General features: G+C 35.7%; 1 protein-coding gene across 3 annotated transcripts in view; it reads left to right on the top strand.

Moving 5' to 3' along the window:
- Mdga2 (MAM domain containing glycosylphosphatidylinositol anchor 2) overlaps nucleotides 1–16,837 on the top strand; it is a 761,827-nt gene that overhangs the window by 642,187 nt on the left and 102,803 nt on the right. For all 3 annotated transcript variants that reach the window (XR_007835196.1, XR_007835197.1, XM_051195916.1), the window contains exon 9: nucleotides 13,144–13,413. Coding sequence is in view for 1 of the 3 variants with exons in the window: in XM_051195916.1 (XP_051051873.1) it covers nucleotides 13,144–13,413 (270 nt within the window). In the remaining 2 variants the exon portion in view is untranslated. The remainder of the gene's footprint in view (nucleotides 1–13,143; nucleotides 13,414–16,837) is intronic.

Raw genomic sequence — 16,837 nt, 5'->3', positions numbered from 1 at the left:
TGTTATATAAAAAGAAAAACCTAAACCTATGACAGAGTTGAAAACCAAATAGTTTTATAGATTATTCTGTAACTCACATGTCCTTTTGCCTTCATTCTGCCCTTCCTTCTTGTTTCATATTACCCCTTTTTGTTTCCTTTGTAAATCTACTACAGCAGCAATTACAGCAGGACAAACAGACTGACAGACAGACAGATAAACACACTCACACACACACACACACACACACACACACACACACACACAGATGATAGATAGGAGGCCAGTATCTTCAAATGATTAAGAATATGTCATTTTCTTCTCCAGGCCTAGAAATTCTCTCTGGATGCTGCAAATTCCAAGAGGTAGAAAAATTGAGTTATTCTATACATGTACCTTTTCCACTATGGCCTCTTGCACATATAAAGTATGTTTAAATGTCCTGTGTCTCTTTCTTTTATAGTATTGAATAGTATTCCATTTTCTGCTTGAACCACAGATAGCTTATACATCACCCACTGAAAGGGATATTTGTTTCTTTTAGGATTAGCAGTAACAAATGTTGGTGCTTTAATAACTGTACAGAGGTACATAATAATTATATGTAGATATCTGTGTGAACATAAATATACAATTCCTTTGGATAAATGTTTAGATAATTGCTGTACCATCTAGCAAGACCATACCTAGTTTATAAGAAAATGCCTAACTACACCATTAGATCTTGGTTTTTTTTCTCAAAAAAATGCAGAAAAGTTGCCCTGACTCCAAACCCTCTCCAGTATTGAGTGTTGACAGTGTTCTAAATTTCAGACATTTTAATAGGTATGTAATCTTATCTTTCATATCTCTGATGACCAGCAAGCCTTTTATTTATGTCTTACTTCCATCTGCTTGACTTCTCTGGTAAGGTATCAGTTCAGGTACCTGTTACGACCTCTGACCCATTTAAAAAATAAAATCACTCGTCTTCTATTCATTTTTACAGTTCTTTGTATATTGTGGCTAACAGTTCTTTAACTCTTGGAAAACGTCTTCTAGTTCAGACTTGCTCCTTTAATTTTCTCAACAGTGACTTTACAAAGGAAGAGATTTCAATTTTAATAAGTCTAACTTAGTATTTCTTCTGTAGAGCATGCCTTTGATACAATACCCAGAAACTATCACAGTGGACCAGGCTATCTATTTATTCTCATATGCATTTTCTAGCAATAGTTTAGCTTTAGATTTTGAAATTGTGTATTCTGTATTTAGACCTTAAGTCTGTAACCTAGAATATGTTTGAGATGCTTGAGAACATAAACGCTTGGGTTTTCTGTGGGTATCAGGCACAGAAGCAAACCATGAAAATGGAAATCCCATTCAAATTGACTTCATCCACCTAGTTCAAGATTTCTAAGGAATCTGATATTGCATGGTTTATTCCCAACATATTTAAGCTAGTATAATTTATAAAAAGTTTCCTGGTGCAATACAATCTCCAGTTCACAAGGAAGTGTAATTGCATCAATACTCAACTTAGGGTACATGTCATTTCTTCCAAAAAGGATGGGTTCTAGAGATATGCTACCTGTACTACCTTAAGTGCCTAAGGATCTGGCCTGGTATCAGTTATAGACAGGGTAGAAGCCCTGTGGTCCTGTTTATGGAAGCTTGGGGGAACCTCTGGCTATATGAGTTATTTAGATAACTAGCCACCTCTGATCTTGGTTCTAAGAGTTTGATATGGCCCGACAGATAACACAGATCACCAGCTTGTTTTTCACTCCCAATTCTCGAATGGAAGAACAGGTTTTTCATGTTTCCCATTTGAAAGACAATCCTGTGTGCTTAACATTCTTGGTTTCTCTGGAGATCTGTGGGGATAAAGACCTTCTTTTCATCCTAACACTTGCTTAAGAGAAGTCTCTTTACCTATTTAAATGAAAGATCATTAGGATATTTCACAAAGTTGTTGTTGAGACTAAATAATTATAAGTATGTGAAATATGCAAATATATTAATATAGAAGAAACCACAAAAATGTTACAATTTTATTTTTTGTCTACTTTCAGCAAGAAAGAACCTACAAACTTATTGATAATTATTTAAAATAGAATTTCCCTAAATTTCCCTACTCCCTTTAAACCAAGGGAAAACAAAACAAAACAAAAACAGATCAGATCAGATGACAGATGGTTTATTGGGCACTTTTTTTTTTTTTTTTTTTTTTTTTTAAGAATTAACTGTAATGTAGGTAGTGTAGTTCTTAATTGGTTTGAATAATGACTCAGATATAGAGGAAAATGCTGAGAGATCAGAGAGAAGGAGCAAACCACCCCCATTGTTTTCCTCCTTAGTATCTTAGAAGAGAATGATTTCCTGTTTCTCCCTGCTTATATACTGTTTCTGCCCAGCTACCTCACTTCCTGTCTGACTGTACAGACCTCCAGACCTCTATGGTTACCTAGTGGCAAGCTCCATTCTCTGACTCTCAGACAGGTTTTATTTGTACAAACAAGATATCACCACAGATCTGTTTAGGAGTGAACATTAATATCTAAGTTATTAGTACTGTTTCCGGTATCTGCATTGCAGTGGTTCTCTTCTCTAAAGTGTCAAGTGACTAAACACCATTCATGACCAATATCTATCCCATATCCCTTTAAAGGTTTTAATAAGTTCCATTAATGTTCTCAATATTATTTTAAAGATTTTTATGATTCTTTATTGAATAAAATTATTTTTTTGGTAAAAAGCACAGAACTTTACAGGGTTAGTCAGATTCATCTCATTTTATTTTCATGCCCTTCTTTTTATTTAAGTTCTTTTATCATATAATATATAACAATAATAATGCTTCATGGTTTTGTGTAGTATCCTTGCACACTGTCTTGCTAATCTATATATCATTCGAGTTTTAGTATATGTGCTGCTGAAGGGAACACAAGGCTTTCTTGGTTCCTTAAATAGATAATGATTTCTTATAAAATCAAGGTACACATTACTTTCATACCTGGTACTCATCTAAAATTGGCAGTAATGCCAAGAAGTCATTGCAGAAGTTTATTATTTATGTGGTGTCAAAAGAACTTGCAAAATAGTCTCTGATCCCTCTATTAAGATATAAAACCTAATGAAGACTTTTTCCCTATATATTCTATATTCACAGAAGGTGGACTGCTTATATGAATTTGACTATGAGCACTGACTTCCATTCCTCACACTAGACAGCTTAAGCTAGTAATTACATAAAGAAATCTAAGATCAGAACTAATTCTTATTTAATGGGTTTATTACAATGGTTTCAAAGGTTGTACTTTTACTTTTAGTCATATACACTGATGTATGAGGAATTCATACATTTATATGCATCGAGTGAGATACAAATTACAGTTGACTCTGGTTTAAATTCCCTTACTAACATTTGTTTTTTTAACCTACAAGCTTTGCCCCAATGATTTTGTGCTTCCTTGAGAATTTTCTGTTTCTCAATTGGTGTTGGTATGATGGGGCCAACTTCTATTCATGGTCCTCTTTGGGTGAAAGAATTAAAACTTAACAAATTGTTATCCATTTTCAAATAACAAAGCACAAATTTCAATGGAGAGAAAATGTTCTGAAATAAAATTGCTTTGATTAACCCTTTATTTTGCCAATCTTGGATTGAGTGAATACCTCAACAAGTGTAGATTATTTTAAGATCATTTAGAATAACTTTGATATAGACACTGTAATGTGAATGGATATAACTTCTATACTTTAAGTTTCATTTTGGCTCAACTGAAAAAAGCCATGAGTAACTCATTTACTTAAGTAACCCTACTTTTGGCATTACATATACTTACATTAAATATTTTTATAATATACTGCAGAACTCTTTGATCATGAAAAACTGGTTCTATTCAGTTAACTTAACATTTTTAGCATCTGCAGTTTCTTTCATGTTTGCTGTATTCTCACCATGCATTTCATCATGACTGCAGAGGTTGAGCCTTTTAGCAAGATATCCCAAAGAGAGAAATGCAGAGTTCATTAATATCTAGTATGCTAAAGGTGTCTTTCATGAAGAGTTTCCATAGGCTGATTTCATTGACCCGTAACGAGTGAACCTCCAGTTTCACATTCGCTAGCATTCTGAGATAAAAACATCCCAGAATCTAAGTCCCTTCCAGCAGCCTTTTATATAGAAGTAATGGTTGTAGCATGTAGCGATGTGTTCCAAACTCAGTCTATTAAACTTTATAAAATCTGTATTTGAAAAATTTTAAACCAAATTACCAGATATCCATATAAGCCATTATAGACTACCCTGGTCCATTTATGTAAGGAAACTGACACTCACATAGAGTGATGGTGCCAAAAAAGTCAGAATTTGAAATAATCTAATACTCCAGATAGATAAAATTATTCTTAAAGTAGCCATAAATAAAAATAAGCATGTCTTAGGATATATCCCTGCTAGATAGAGTTAATTACTTTATTACTTTAAAATGATCTTTTATCTTGAAAAATAATCAGTTGCATACACTTTAAAATTTTTCACAATTATAACCTGAGAGTGACTATGTATTCACTTAACTTGTTTGTGATGGACTCCATATTAGCAACCTTCTCTGCTTCACTTGGGTGGTGATATCTTTGGTCTTGTAAGAACCTCCAACTTCTGGGTCTCTGAAATGTTACCTTCTTCTTCTTCTTCTTCTTCTTCTTCTTCTTCTTCTTCTTCTTCTTCTTCTTCTTCTTCTTCTTCTTCTTTTTATGTTACTTTCTAACAAAATCATTCTCAGTGCTCTGAGTTTCTGCCTCCAGGTCCTGAAGATTCAACATGCTGGCTGTCTTCCCTCACAAATTTCCTACTAAATTCCTTTATTTCCAAACCCTGCATAGTTTATCACTTATACTGTCCTTTCCCCATCCATGTCTTTTGTCTCCTGTCATTTCAGCCCACTAAACTCATTCTCCATTCTCCTTATCAAACAAAAGGGTTATTGTTGCTTTCTCCTTGTTTAAGGCAACATCTCACTAGATAGCCCTGGATGGCTTGAAACTCGCTATTAGCTCAGGCTGACTTCCAAATTTCAGGGATTCTCATGTCTGCCTCTAGATTGCTGGGATTATTGGTGTGCACCCCCATGCCTGGCTCAAACTACAGAAGTGTGTGTGTGTGTGTGTGTGTGTGTGTGTGTGTGTGTGTGTTACATCTGATTGTGCAGATACACACACTTATGCATACACATATACAGTCCAGAGAAGAACATTGGCTAGCTTCTTCTTTCACCATTTTACTGCCTTTAAACACTCCGACTAGAACTGACTTCAGCTGACTGTATGCTCAGCTAGCTAGCCACTTGGGATCTATTTATCTCTGCTTCTTAAAGCTGGAGTTTGAGGCACTCAAAGTACTGGATATTTGAATGCAGGCCCTTATGCTTGTTGGTTACAATCTCTTACTTACCAAGCCAGCCATCCCCTCTCCAACTACCACATTTTTTTTAATGATAAAAGATGTTTGTGTTTCATGGAGCTCTTACTACCTAAAAAACAAAGGTGATATCAAGAAGATTAAAAGAAGCACACTTCATTTTAACCAGCTCTGAAAATAATCATAGACATGTGATTCTAAAGTCACAAAATCTAAAAGATTAAAAAGGTCAGCCAACTGAAAGCATAACAATGACTCAAAAGAACATTATTAGACAGAACAAAAACAGTCCATTTTCATTGTAGACATTGACATATTTTATTTTTTGATAGGGTTTTGTCTGGTTTTGCTATCAGGGTAATATTGACTCCATAAAAACATTTTGGAAATGTTCTTTCATTTTCTATTTTACTGAATAATGTGAGGAACTTAAGTGTATGCTAAGATCTGGTAGAATTCTAAACTAAATTCATCTGGCCCTGGGTTCTTTGTTTGTTGGTCTAGTGTTGTTGTTGTTGGGATATTTTTAATTATTCCTTCTTTCTCAATGAATGACAGGGAATATTAAAGGACTGATCATTTATCTCACTCTTAGCTAAGGAGCTGTTGGTAATGGATAGCTGCTGAATTGGGAAGAGTGAGGTTTTTTGGTTTTTCATTTTTTGTTGTTTTATTGTTTTGTTTTGTTTTAATAAGAATGTAGCTCCTAGTGAGTTGATCATGCTACAGTAGAAGACCATATATCCAAGAATTTATGGTCAGCATCAGTTAGACTTGATGGGTGTTAAAACAACAGCAACAACAAAATAACCACAAATGTGGATGGGAAGGGAATTGAGATGGTATATATATGTAGATAAAAGTTTCTGTTCTGCCTATTCTTATAGCCAATTAGTCCCAAACAAACACATGGACACTATATTAGTTATTAAACTGTTCAGCCAATGACTTAGGCTTTACTGCCTAGCTCTCTTTTAATTGTTAACCCATTTCTATTAAACTATGTATTGCCAAGAGACTGTGGCTTACCCATAATCTGGAATGTTACTCCTTTGGCAACATGGTGTCTTTCTTCACTGCCCCTCTCTGTCCCTTCTCCTCAGAATTCTCTTCCTCTTACAGCCCTGCCTATACTTCCTGCCTGGCTACTAGTTGATCAGTGTTTTATTCTTCAACCAAGAAGAGAACCATATATACAGAAGGACATCGTCCATCAGATATAGAAAGAGTTAGAGGATGGGTTGCATGTGATCAGAAGAGTTACACAATTCTCAAAGAAGGAATATATATATATATATATATATATATATATATATATTAATTAGGAAAAATTCAAATAGAAAGAAAGGACAGAGCCAATATTCTACTACCCAAAAGAAAGTTTGGTTGAGAATATGGCTAGAAACAGAAGTTATAAGACATTCTCAACACAGTGAAAAGGTGATGATTGGTGAATCAATAAAATGCACTCAATACTGACACAGTGTGAGGAGGCTTCGCCTTTGGGGCTGGCATTCCTGACCTGAAAATAACAAGGAAAGGATGCTGGCCTGCTAGAAGGCTATTGCATGGACTGTTTGGTGTTTTATATAACACATAATGGTGGAGGAGTAGAGATTCAGGCAAGTGTGTTTATGTAAGTACCTCATATATTGTTGGTAGAATTTAAGAAACAACTTTCCTTTATAGTCATAGATACTGTTCCTGTGCAAAAGGTTACCACTAGTTTTTTTCTAGTGTTTAACCTTTTATTTATGTGTCTCAAATCTATAGCCTACAACATATTGGCACCATGTATATTTGCTTTCACAAATTATTTTGGAGCTAATTTATCAAAACTAGATATTTTTGGATAGATGTGTCTTAATTTCTTACTCTGATCAGACAGTTTATTATTTCTGTTATTTGAAACATGCAGCACCTAGGTGTGAAGCGATAGCTCAGAAGGTAAGAGCACTTGCTGCTCTTAAAAAGCTGGATTCAATCTCTAGCTCCCATCTGGTGGTTCACAACCATCTGTAACCAAACAGTCATGTGGTGCACATTTATGCAGGCAGAACACTCACACATATAATAAAATGAATAAATCTAACTAATTTTAAAAATGTAACCCTTTAATTTCTCTACCATGCATACCTGGAATGTTCACAAATCCCTGATTATTTTTACCTATTCCTCTTTAGCAGTTACTTTACTCCAGCCCCATGAGTCATTATAATCAAAGGAAAAAACAATTTTGCATTTTACTTAACTGTTTATGCACAATCTAAGCCTTCCCTACAATTTGATACCATCCCCATCCTACGAGACTTTATTTAACGACAGGATTTCAAATACCCTAAGGTGCCCTTGAATTGATCTTTCTGCCTTATGAGGTTATGAGATTTCAAACTGTGCTTCTATGCTCAGATCTTATGGGGTTTGAGAGTCATATGTTCCCTCAACTAACATAACATATCTGAGCAGATACAAAAATTGAATATCCTACAAAGTCTTTCCAATTGACACAAATGAGAAAAGGTTACTAAGCCCTAGTGAGAACATCAAAATGCTTATTAAAATGCACTTCAGTGAATTTGTAGGAGAGTGGAAAAAGCAGCCACAGTTTTATTGAGTACCTTTGCTGACTTGGATGAATATGATGTCTGGTTGCTGATACCCTGAGCAGTGGGTAAAGGACTTCAAATCTAGAGAATTCATGGGAGGGGGTTGGCATCTCCAGTGTAAACTCTTGTAGACCCTTCCCCAAATGGATGGAATTGAAGTATGCAAAAAAAGATAAAGTGAAAATAGTGTTTTACATGCCACTCTCAAGAGAAGGCAGAAAATATCAGTTTTGAAACTATAGTAATGTTTAAGATGTGGAAATCTAAAAGTTCATATCACAACCTTTATCACTTAATAATTCAAATAGGCATGCAGTCATGAGCATTGTGTAATTACAAGTTTTACTGCTAGTACTTGCTTAGGAATATTAGTTCTCTCTGCAGAAAAAAATTCAAGATGATTTTAAGCTTCAAAGTTTAGAAGAAGACTCAACACTTCCAAAGCAACAGACACAAACTCTAAAGGAAAAGCAGCAGGAATATTCTCCCCAAGCTCTTCACTATCAGACAGGATAAAATAGTGACTTTGTTTAAGGACATTAAAGATATGTCTGGCCATGCTAGCATAGTAGCTATGCACAAGAATTGCATAGAAAGTTTATAGAATAAATCTGAATTATTGAATTAAAAACACCAGGGATACATTTAACAGATTAAGTAGAGTTATGAAAAAAATTAACAAGATGTTTTCTCAGAAGAATTTATTGATAATAACACACAGAAAAAAAAACACAAACAAACAGAAGAAGTTGGGAAATAGTGTTAAAATGTGGAAGATATAGGAGAAAGGATCATCAAGTGAGGATTTAAAGAAGACAAAAGAAGTTTTTTTCAAAGAGCTGATGACGAGAACTTTTCAAAATATCATAGATGAAAGACAAATGTAAATCAACAGGTATAAGCACAACAAATCGGACTTACAACTAAAAAGCAGCTCATACCCATAAACACTACATGGACCTCAAAGACAAAGAGATTTTTGAAAGGATCTGAGTGGAAGAAAAAGTAGCTCAAAATGGAAGGCTTTGAAATCAATTTTCTACAGGATGCATGGCCATCCAAAGGGAGTAGAACTGTGTGTTGACAAACAGAAAGAACTCCATGCCAATAAAATTGTGTGCCTTGGAAAACAGTTTTAATATTGATAATATGTCTTTGCATATCAAGAAGATAAAAATAAGGAAAGATGTCTAGGAAGTTCAGAATGGTGACTACTGAAACAATAGGAATGATCAGAGGTCAAAGACCTTAAGGTATTAAGGATTGCAAGGCTAATGAAATGGGGCATAGAAATGTTAGCATTGTTGCTGGTGTGTAATAGAATTTTAAAAGCAAGGGAGAATTAAAATTCATGAGCCAGTAGCACATTTCAGGATGAGAGTGAAAGAAGGAAAAAGTTTTCAGATTTAGCTTTTTTCTAGATCCATGAAAACTGGATCAAAATAACAGCAAATCCTAACTGGAAGCAAGAAAGAGATTGGATAATTATATAATCCAGCATTTAAAAACACAGCAATCAAGATAAGAACAAACAATTTTATTCAAATGTAAATGATTGAAATGCTAAATATCTTGGGGAAAGGATTCGAAATGATAGAGGATAGGCATAGGCTTGGTCAGAAGTGCCTGGGAAATGTAAGAATGCTGAAGATTAGGAATAAAATACCTCCGAAAATGTGAACTGCAAATACTAGATAAATGAGTGCATGCATATCTACAACAGTATATAAAATACTCTTAAAAAGTAAACCTTAGAGAAAAAGATGCATTACAGTAATATACCTGAACTCATAAACTTTAAAATGTGCATGCTCTTGATAGTACAGTAAGAAATAGATATTTTCTATGCCTGACATGTTCCTATAACATCCCCTCTTTGAGGACATCCTATAGATGTCCCTTTCCTACAAGCACCCACCCACTCCTTCTCTAACAACTGAATGTCCCCTGGCACTCTGATCTGAATTGCAGAAATATCCTTAAAGAGATTCCTGAATGATACAGAAACCTGTTTAACATTCTTCTTTGCATCTGACACCCTGTGATTAATATGATGACTACTGTGTTTCTTTGGCATCTTGCTTCTCTTCCAAATAAAATATAAACATCTCCAATGCAAGAATTCACACTATCCACTGCTTCATTCTCAGTGGCCAAAAGAGAAATTGGCTCATACAAAACTATTAAAAAATATCTGCTGAAGATTCAAGCCTGAGAATGACTGGCTTAGAGCAGTGGCTCTCCACTGGGACTGATTTAGGGGCCTGCGAAACATCTGTCATAGTCTGGGAATATTGTGTGTTCTCACAGCTCAGCTGAGTGTTGTTGGCATCTAGCAGAGAGAAGCTGCTACTGGTGAATGCTCCACAAAGCTCCAGACATCTCCACGATAAAGCACTAACTATCCAGTTCACAATGCCCACAGTATGGAGGCCAAGAAGACCTGACTTACAGTCACTAAGTTGCCAACAAGATACTCAAAATCAAACATATATATTATAAGAATATGTAATGCTTGGCCTCCAGCATTGAGGGAGAGAGACACTATGGATTGTGAACTGACTAGTGTATAACAGCCATCTGACTTATCGAAGGTGTGTCTACCATGCTTTGCAATACTTAAAAGTGGAACTCAATTGAGCAAAACGTATAGGTCAATGTTACCAAAGAATCATATAAGCGTTTCTTACAACACCTACTTTCCCTAACTCTCATGTCCACATACATACACCACATATTCCATAGCACGTTACATAGTAATATTGTCTCCAAATCCACATGGTTCTTATCTAAATATGCTTATCTGAAATATTTGATTTCACTAGTTTTGTCAGACAACAGACATACTATTTAAATGTAGTCTTATATTTGTTAAATAAAATTGGTATATGTTTGTGATTAAATACATGATATTTTAAAATATAAACACACATTTTAAAATAATTAAATTGATTAAATTAATATACAATAAAAAGAATGACATAGAACCACAAGAGAAAAACTTAAAACTAAGAAAGCCTTCTAGATTATATCAATACTAGTTCAAATTTTAATCCAACTAAAGTAAATAGGCAGTCACCAAGTTAATCAATCAGTCTTACCAGACATGATCTGACCTGTAAAGTGTTTCTTCTTCTTCCCCATTCCTCTGAGTGACAGACAGAACTGAACCCTGTCCTACAAAAGCACCCACCCATTTGGAGGCTGAGTCTATATGGACTTTCATCTGACCATGAGTCATTAAAACAAGAAATTAAAAGAAGAGATAACTAGAAATAGCTTGTAGTTTGGAAATAGACAAATTAGGTAACAGTAGGGGGGTTAGGAGAAAGTTTTTGTTACCAGTGTGACTCACAGGGCAGAGAATCAATGTGTCCACCATATACTAGATTCCCATTCGTTTCTTCCCTTCTGCTGAACTGATGCCATCACTCACCACATTGCATAAGTAATCACTTGTCTTCTGCTTATTTCATAGTTGTTCACCTTTTATTCTTTTATTTTATTGTAAACCAATATTGTCTTTTTTCCCCCCAACATGCCTTGTCCCCTCTGCGTCATGTCTTCTTTTCCACTACAGAGTTTTCTTAATGACGGTAATATCATGGCTAATAATTTGATCATTAAGTCCCTTATTTTTTATAATTTTCATAATACAGACACTGTAAAACCTAACTTTGTAACATGAGGTCCAAGTATGGTTGGGAAGACTCTCCTGACACTCTACTGTCACTTTCTGTAGAGACACAGGAGTGTTTGATACACTGGCTCTGGCAGCCCCTTTGCATTTCTCTGAACACTCCCTCCTCATTGGCTCCTTTATATGTACCTTTCTCTCATACCTTGGATGTTCTCCTTTATTTCATATGCACCCTACAAGCCCTTTCTTTCCTACAAGACAAACCACACACATCACCTTTCCTAAAAATACATTGTCAGTGTTGTATCATGACATACATTCAAAGCAGGTTATATTTTCTTGCATTTTAAAAAAAAATCTTTACTGCTTTTAGAGAAAGACTCCAAAGGGAAAAATTTGAATAGATAAAATTAGAATTGATGGAGTGGCTTAAAAAATTTTTGCTGAAAGTAGTAAGAATGACCATCAATAACTGATAATGAGAATAAAGAGGGAAAACATTTAACAGGCATCATAGGGTGTAATAAATTCCAGACTGATAATAATCAATTTCCAAAAACATTGAGCACTGTGAAGTAAGAGCTACCAGGTCCAGCTGTGCAAGTTTTAGGCTGCACAATTTACAAGATGTCCATAAATGTCTAGTTAAAGGTAGACTCGACAATCATTTTCAGCCCTGCATTGTTTCACAGCTCCCATGATAAAATGGATAGGTACATAATCCACTTCAGATGTTAACTTTTAATTGAAGACAACTAAATGTTTTAGTAAATGTTTGTATTTGGGGTTTTTAAAAATGAAAAGTGAGTGTTTTGTATTCTTTAAATGTTGTATTGGAAATTTTATCAAAAAATAAAAATTTTAGGTAACAAATATAGCAAGTTTTAATTACATGAAAATGTTTTAAACGTGACAAATAAGTCAGCTATTGCAGCGGGATTAAGTGTCATCTTAAACAGTGGTATAGTTTGCAAAATATGCTTAAAGTTTATGGACTGTGGACTTTCCAAGAAAATCAAACCAAATAGTTTAAAACACTGATTTATAAATTTGTCTTATCTATTATATAAACTAATGATTACCAGATCCACAGACTGAGCTGAACAAATGATTATAATTTATGGATGAAACAGAATCTAGTCTATTTTACCATGTTACACTAATTTGAAGCCCTGTCTTGATTTATTTTGTGCATCCATAACTTGACTTGTGCCTGAACATGTAAATAAAAATACATGACAATGTTGGTTTTCCTGGAAGTAGATAGAAGTAAATAAGAACTTTTTGTTGTTGCTGTTTTTCCTAAATATTTTTTTGTAAAGCAACAAGTCTCATTGACTGTCCACTCTGAGAAAACCATATTTCCCAGCTCAAAATGAAATTCCTCACCCACCTCTTATACTCACCCACTATAACATATGTTTTTAAAAATACCCCCTTCATAATAGAATAGCCATTAAGATTGCTGTTTTGAGAGCCTCATCTTTCCTATATTTTAAACTATCTTTCCCCAGATCCCCCAGCTGTGGAACCAGCATTCTTGGAAATTCGTCAAGGACAGGACAGAAGTGTGACCATGAGCTGCAGGGTCTTGAGAGCTTATCCAATACGAGTGTTGACCTATGAGTGGCGTCTGGGCAATAAATTATTACGGACCGGTCAGTTTGACTCTCAGGAGTATACAGAGTATCCAGTAAAAAGTCTTTCCAATGAAAACTACGGAGTTTATAACTGCAGCATCATAAACGAAGCTGGAGCAGGGAGATGCAGCTTTCTCGTTACAGGTAGGATACTAAATTAATTTGATTTTATTAAAATATTTGTTTAGAGCAGCAGCTTTTTGGCCTACATGAATGCTGGAATAAAATCACTTTGTGAATGAATTGGCTTGTAAATTTGTGATTTCACTATTTAAGTTTGCAACTTCTATTTGATTATTGTCAGAGCAGATCTGTCTTTTGGTAAGAATAATGCCTGCACCTATAAAACAACAAAGATGGGAAGTAAGGAAGTTCTCCTGACTTTGTTCATTTCAGTGATAACACAACTGATCGTGGTAACTAGCAGTACTGAGATAAGTTTACAAGATAAGATATAGTCTGGCTGTCATTTTTTAAAAAGCAGCAATGTTTCATTTTCTTACTTAGTTATTATTCTCAGTGTCCAAACCTCAGCATCTCAGTTAGTTCATCACTTGTCAAATGTTCTCAAATGGCAGAGCAATAAACTACATACCGAGTATGACAAATAGGGAGAAGAACTAATACATTTTGATGTTAACAACTGTATGTTCCTTTGGTTTAGTTTTAGACACTTGTTCAAAGTATTCTGCTACTCTCTATGTTATGGTAATTCTGTTCTTTTGCTATTTTTGAACCAGAGTTTTGAAATGTATTAAAAGTATATTACCTCTACAATGTTAATTTTGTCTTAGTAAAATTATATTTAATAGTTAGAGCATTTGTAATATTGAATGAAGAAGTTAGGCTCTGTGTCATCTCTGAAAAGCTGTTCTTAAAAAAACAATGAATATATTCTGGTCTGAAAACTTGTTCCTCATTAATGAGGAAACTGATTGTTAAGTTCTGGTTTTGATCAATTTCTTTGCCCTTTGTAGTTTCGCATGTCAAAACTACATTTGACATAAGCTAGAGACATGAGAAGAAGGAGCCTCAGCTTAGGAAATGCCTCTTTGAGATCCAGCTACAAGGCATTTTCTCATTTACTAATCAATGGGTGAGGACCCAGCCTGTGGTATGTGGTGCCATCCCTGGGCTGCTGGTTCTGGATTCTATATGAAGATGGGTGGAGTAAGCCTTGGGAAGTAAGCAGTTCCCATTCATGGCCTCTGCATCAACTCCTGCAGTGGGATCCTGGCCTGTTTGAGTTCCTGTGCTGACTTCCTTCAGTGATGAACAGCAACATTGAAGCATAAGCCAAATAAACTCCTCCCCAACTTCCTTTTTGGTCAAGGTGTTTTGCCACAGCAATGGAAACCCTAAGACACTCTCTAAATCTGGATTACATAGAGCCATTTTGCTTTTTAAAATGCAATACTATATAGATGAAATTCACTTGGCTTCCAAGGAATATGAAGTAGTCTTCTCCATTGTACTCACCTTCTTTTGAGTTTATAAGACTTTTTATTATGGCTCATGTCCATGGATGCCTTTTATATTTTCCTAAAGTTGACTAATAACACAAAGCTAAAATTTCCTAGGACAGTGTGTATGACTAGGGCAGGGTTAGTAATTTCAGTGTACTGAAATTAATCATGACCTAGTTTACTGACATCTTTTTTAAAATTTTGTTCCATTTTTATTTATCTGGGTGTTTTGTACATATGTGTACAGGTATGAGGGTGTTCGCCTTCCATGCATGTGAAGGTCAGAGGACTTCATGCAGGCTTCAGTCCTATTCCACTTTATGTGTCCCAGGGAGGAACTATGGATGGAAGGTTTGCTTCCTAATGACCTAACATGCTGAGCCACCTGACCCAGTTAGCCATAGTGTACATATTACTTTCAATAATAATGGGAGCCATGTAGAGGCGATTACTTTTCTCAAGTTGGCACAAAGGAAGAATATGACTTTCCCTCATTAATCTTTAAAAAATAATAGGCATCGTGAAATTAACTGTATGCTTCTCGACTCTTTTTGCCTCAGGCAATATCCAATTTTCTAAAGTGTAACTGCTCTTTGATTGCCTGTTAGGATCAGGACCATGCTGCTGTAAGAGTCCCATTTGTTCCCTCCTTATGTAACACAAATTCTCTTTTAAAAGCCGAAAAAAAGCTGAGACCAGAAGAAACTTGAAGCTCCATTCTGCCATGGGGTGCAGCAAGTGGATTTTAATAACCATGGAAAGGGATGAATCTGTTATGAGTTTCCTCACAAGAGTGAATTAATATAGCATGCATGATTTTCTTTTTGTAGTGTGTACTCTTCAAACTTCAGGTCAACATTATTGTTTCAAGACCTTAATGAAAAAAAAAAAAAAGAAAGAAAGAAAAAGAAAAGAAACAAATTCTAAGAAAAGTACAATCCAGGGAACTACATAAATTAGTTGCCATTTTTATAGTGTATGTGTCAGTGGAAGATCTATTGAAAAAAAACATAGTTCTTCTACTGAATTATACAGAAGTTAGTATCCCCTGGAGTTCAGCACAACTGAACAAGGCATAGAGAATCTAGTGACTGTTCACCATATTTGCCACTGGGGGGGATTTTTTTTATTTATTTTACATAATCAAGTCCATTTAAATGAAAACAAATATTTGTAGAAACTATTTGGGAATATGGGCGTCGATCTTTCCAAACTATTTCCTGCTGGTAAGGGGCGCTGTCATGGGGGAGTTCTAAGAAGATGCAGAAATCCTAGCTGTAGTCTGTAAGGCTGCTTTGTCCAGATGTTTTGAATGTAGGATCATCTGGTACTCTGTTTCAGGTGGTCTGGCTTGATCAAACCACATTAGTCTGGAAGGAATCCACATCTTTTCATTTTCTGTGGAAACAAAAATAGAAATCCTTTTCCCCAGTAACTTGTCCTTGAACTTAAATTTTGGAGTCAAAGCATTTTTTTAATTTAATTTATTATTTTACATGTAGATCCCAGTTCCCTCTCCCTCCTTCCCTCCCTCTCTCCCTTCCTCCCTCCCTCCTTCCCCCCCTTTTACCCTCTCTGCCCTCTCACATGCACTCTAACCACCATCCCAGCCCATCCCCCCACCCCAATTCCATATGTAGGGGAATGACATCCAGTTGCGGTCATGTAGATCTGACAGGTCATGTGAAGTAGGGACTAAGGTTTCTCTCCTGTCTCTAGATTAAGGCAGTTATCCCTCCATGGGGGATGTGTTCGCAAAGTCCTTTTGTGCACCAGGGATACATCCTGGCTCCACTGTCTGAAGTCCCTTAGACTGCTCAGTCCTTCTGGCTGAGACCCATATTCAGGGGGGCCTGAGTCAGTCCCATGCTGGCATCCCAGCTATCAGTCTGGTGGCCCGTTAGCTCCTCCTTGTTCAGGTAAGCTGTCTCTATGTGTTTCTACCGCCTGGTCTTGTCCTCTCCATCTGCATCTGAGTTCTACTATGACTCAGTGTTTATGTATAGGTGTATGCTCCTGTTTCCAACAGGCATTAGTTGAGGGCTCCATGGATAAGTTAGTTGTTGATCTCATTCTCCGGGAAGGGCATTTATGGTAGCCTT

Source organism: Phodopus roborovskii, unplaced genomic scaffold (assembly GCF_943737965.1).
Source record: "Phodopus roborovskii unplaced genomic scaffold, PHOROB, whole genome shotgun sequence".
Taxonomy (NCBI): Eukaryota; Metazoa; Chordata; class Mammalia; order Rodentia; family Cricetidae; genus Phodopus; species Phodopus roborovskii.
The sequence above is the reverse complement of the archived record's forward strand: the minus strand, read 5'-3'. Positions and strand labels throughout refer to the sequence as shown.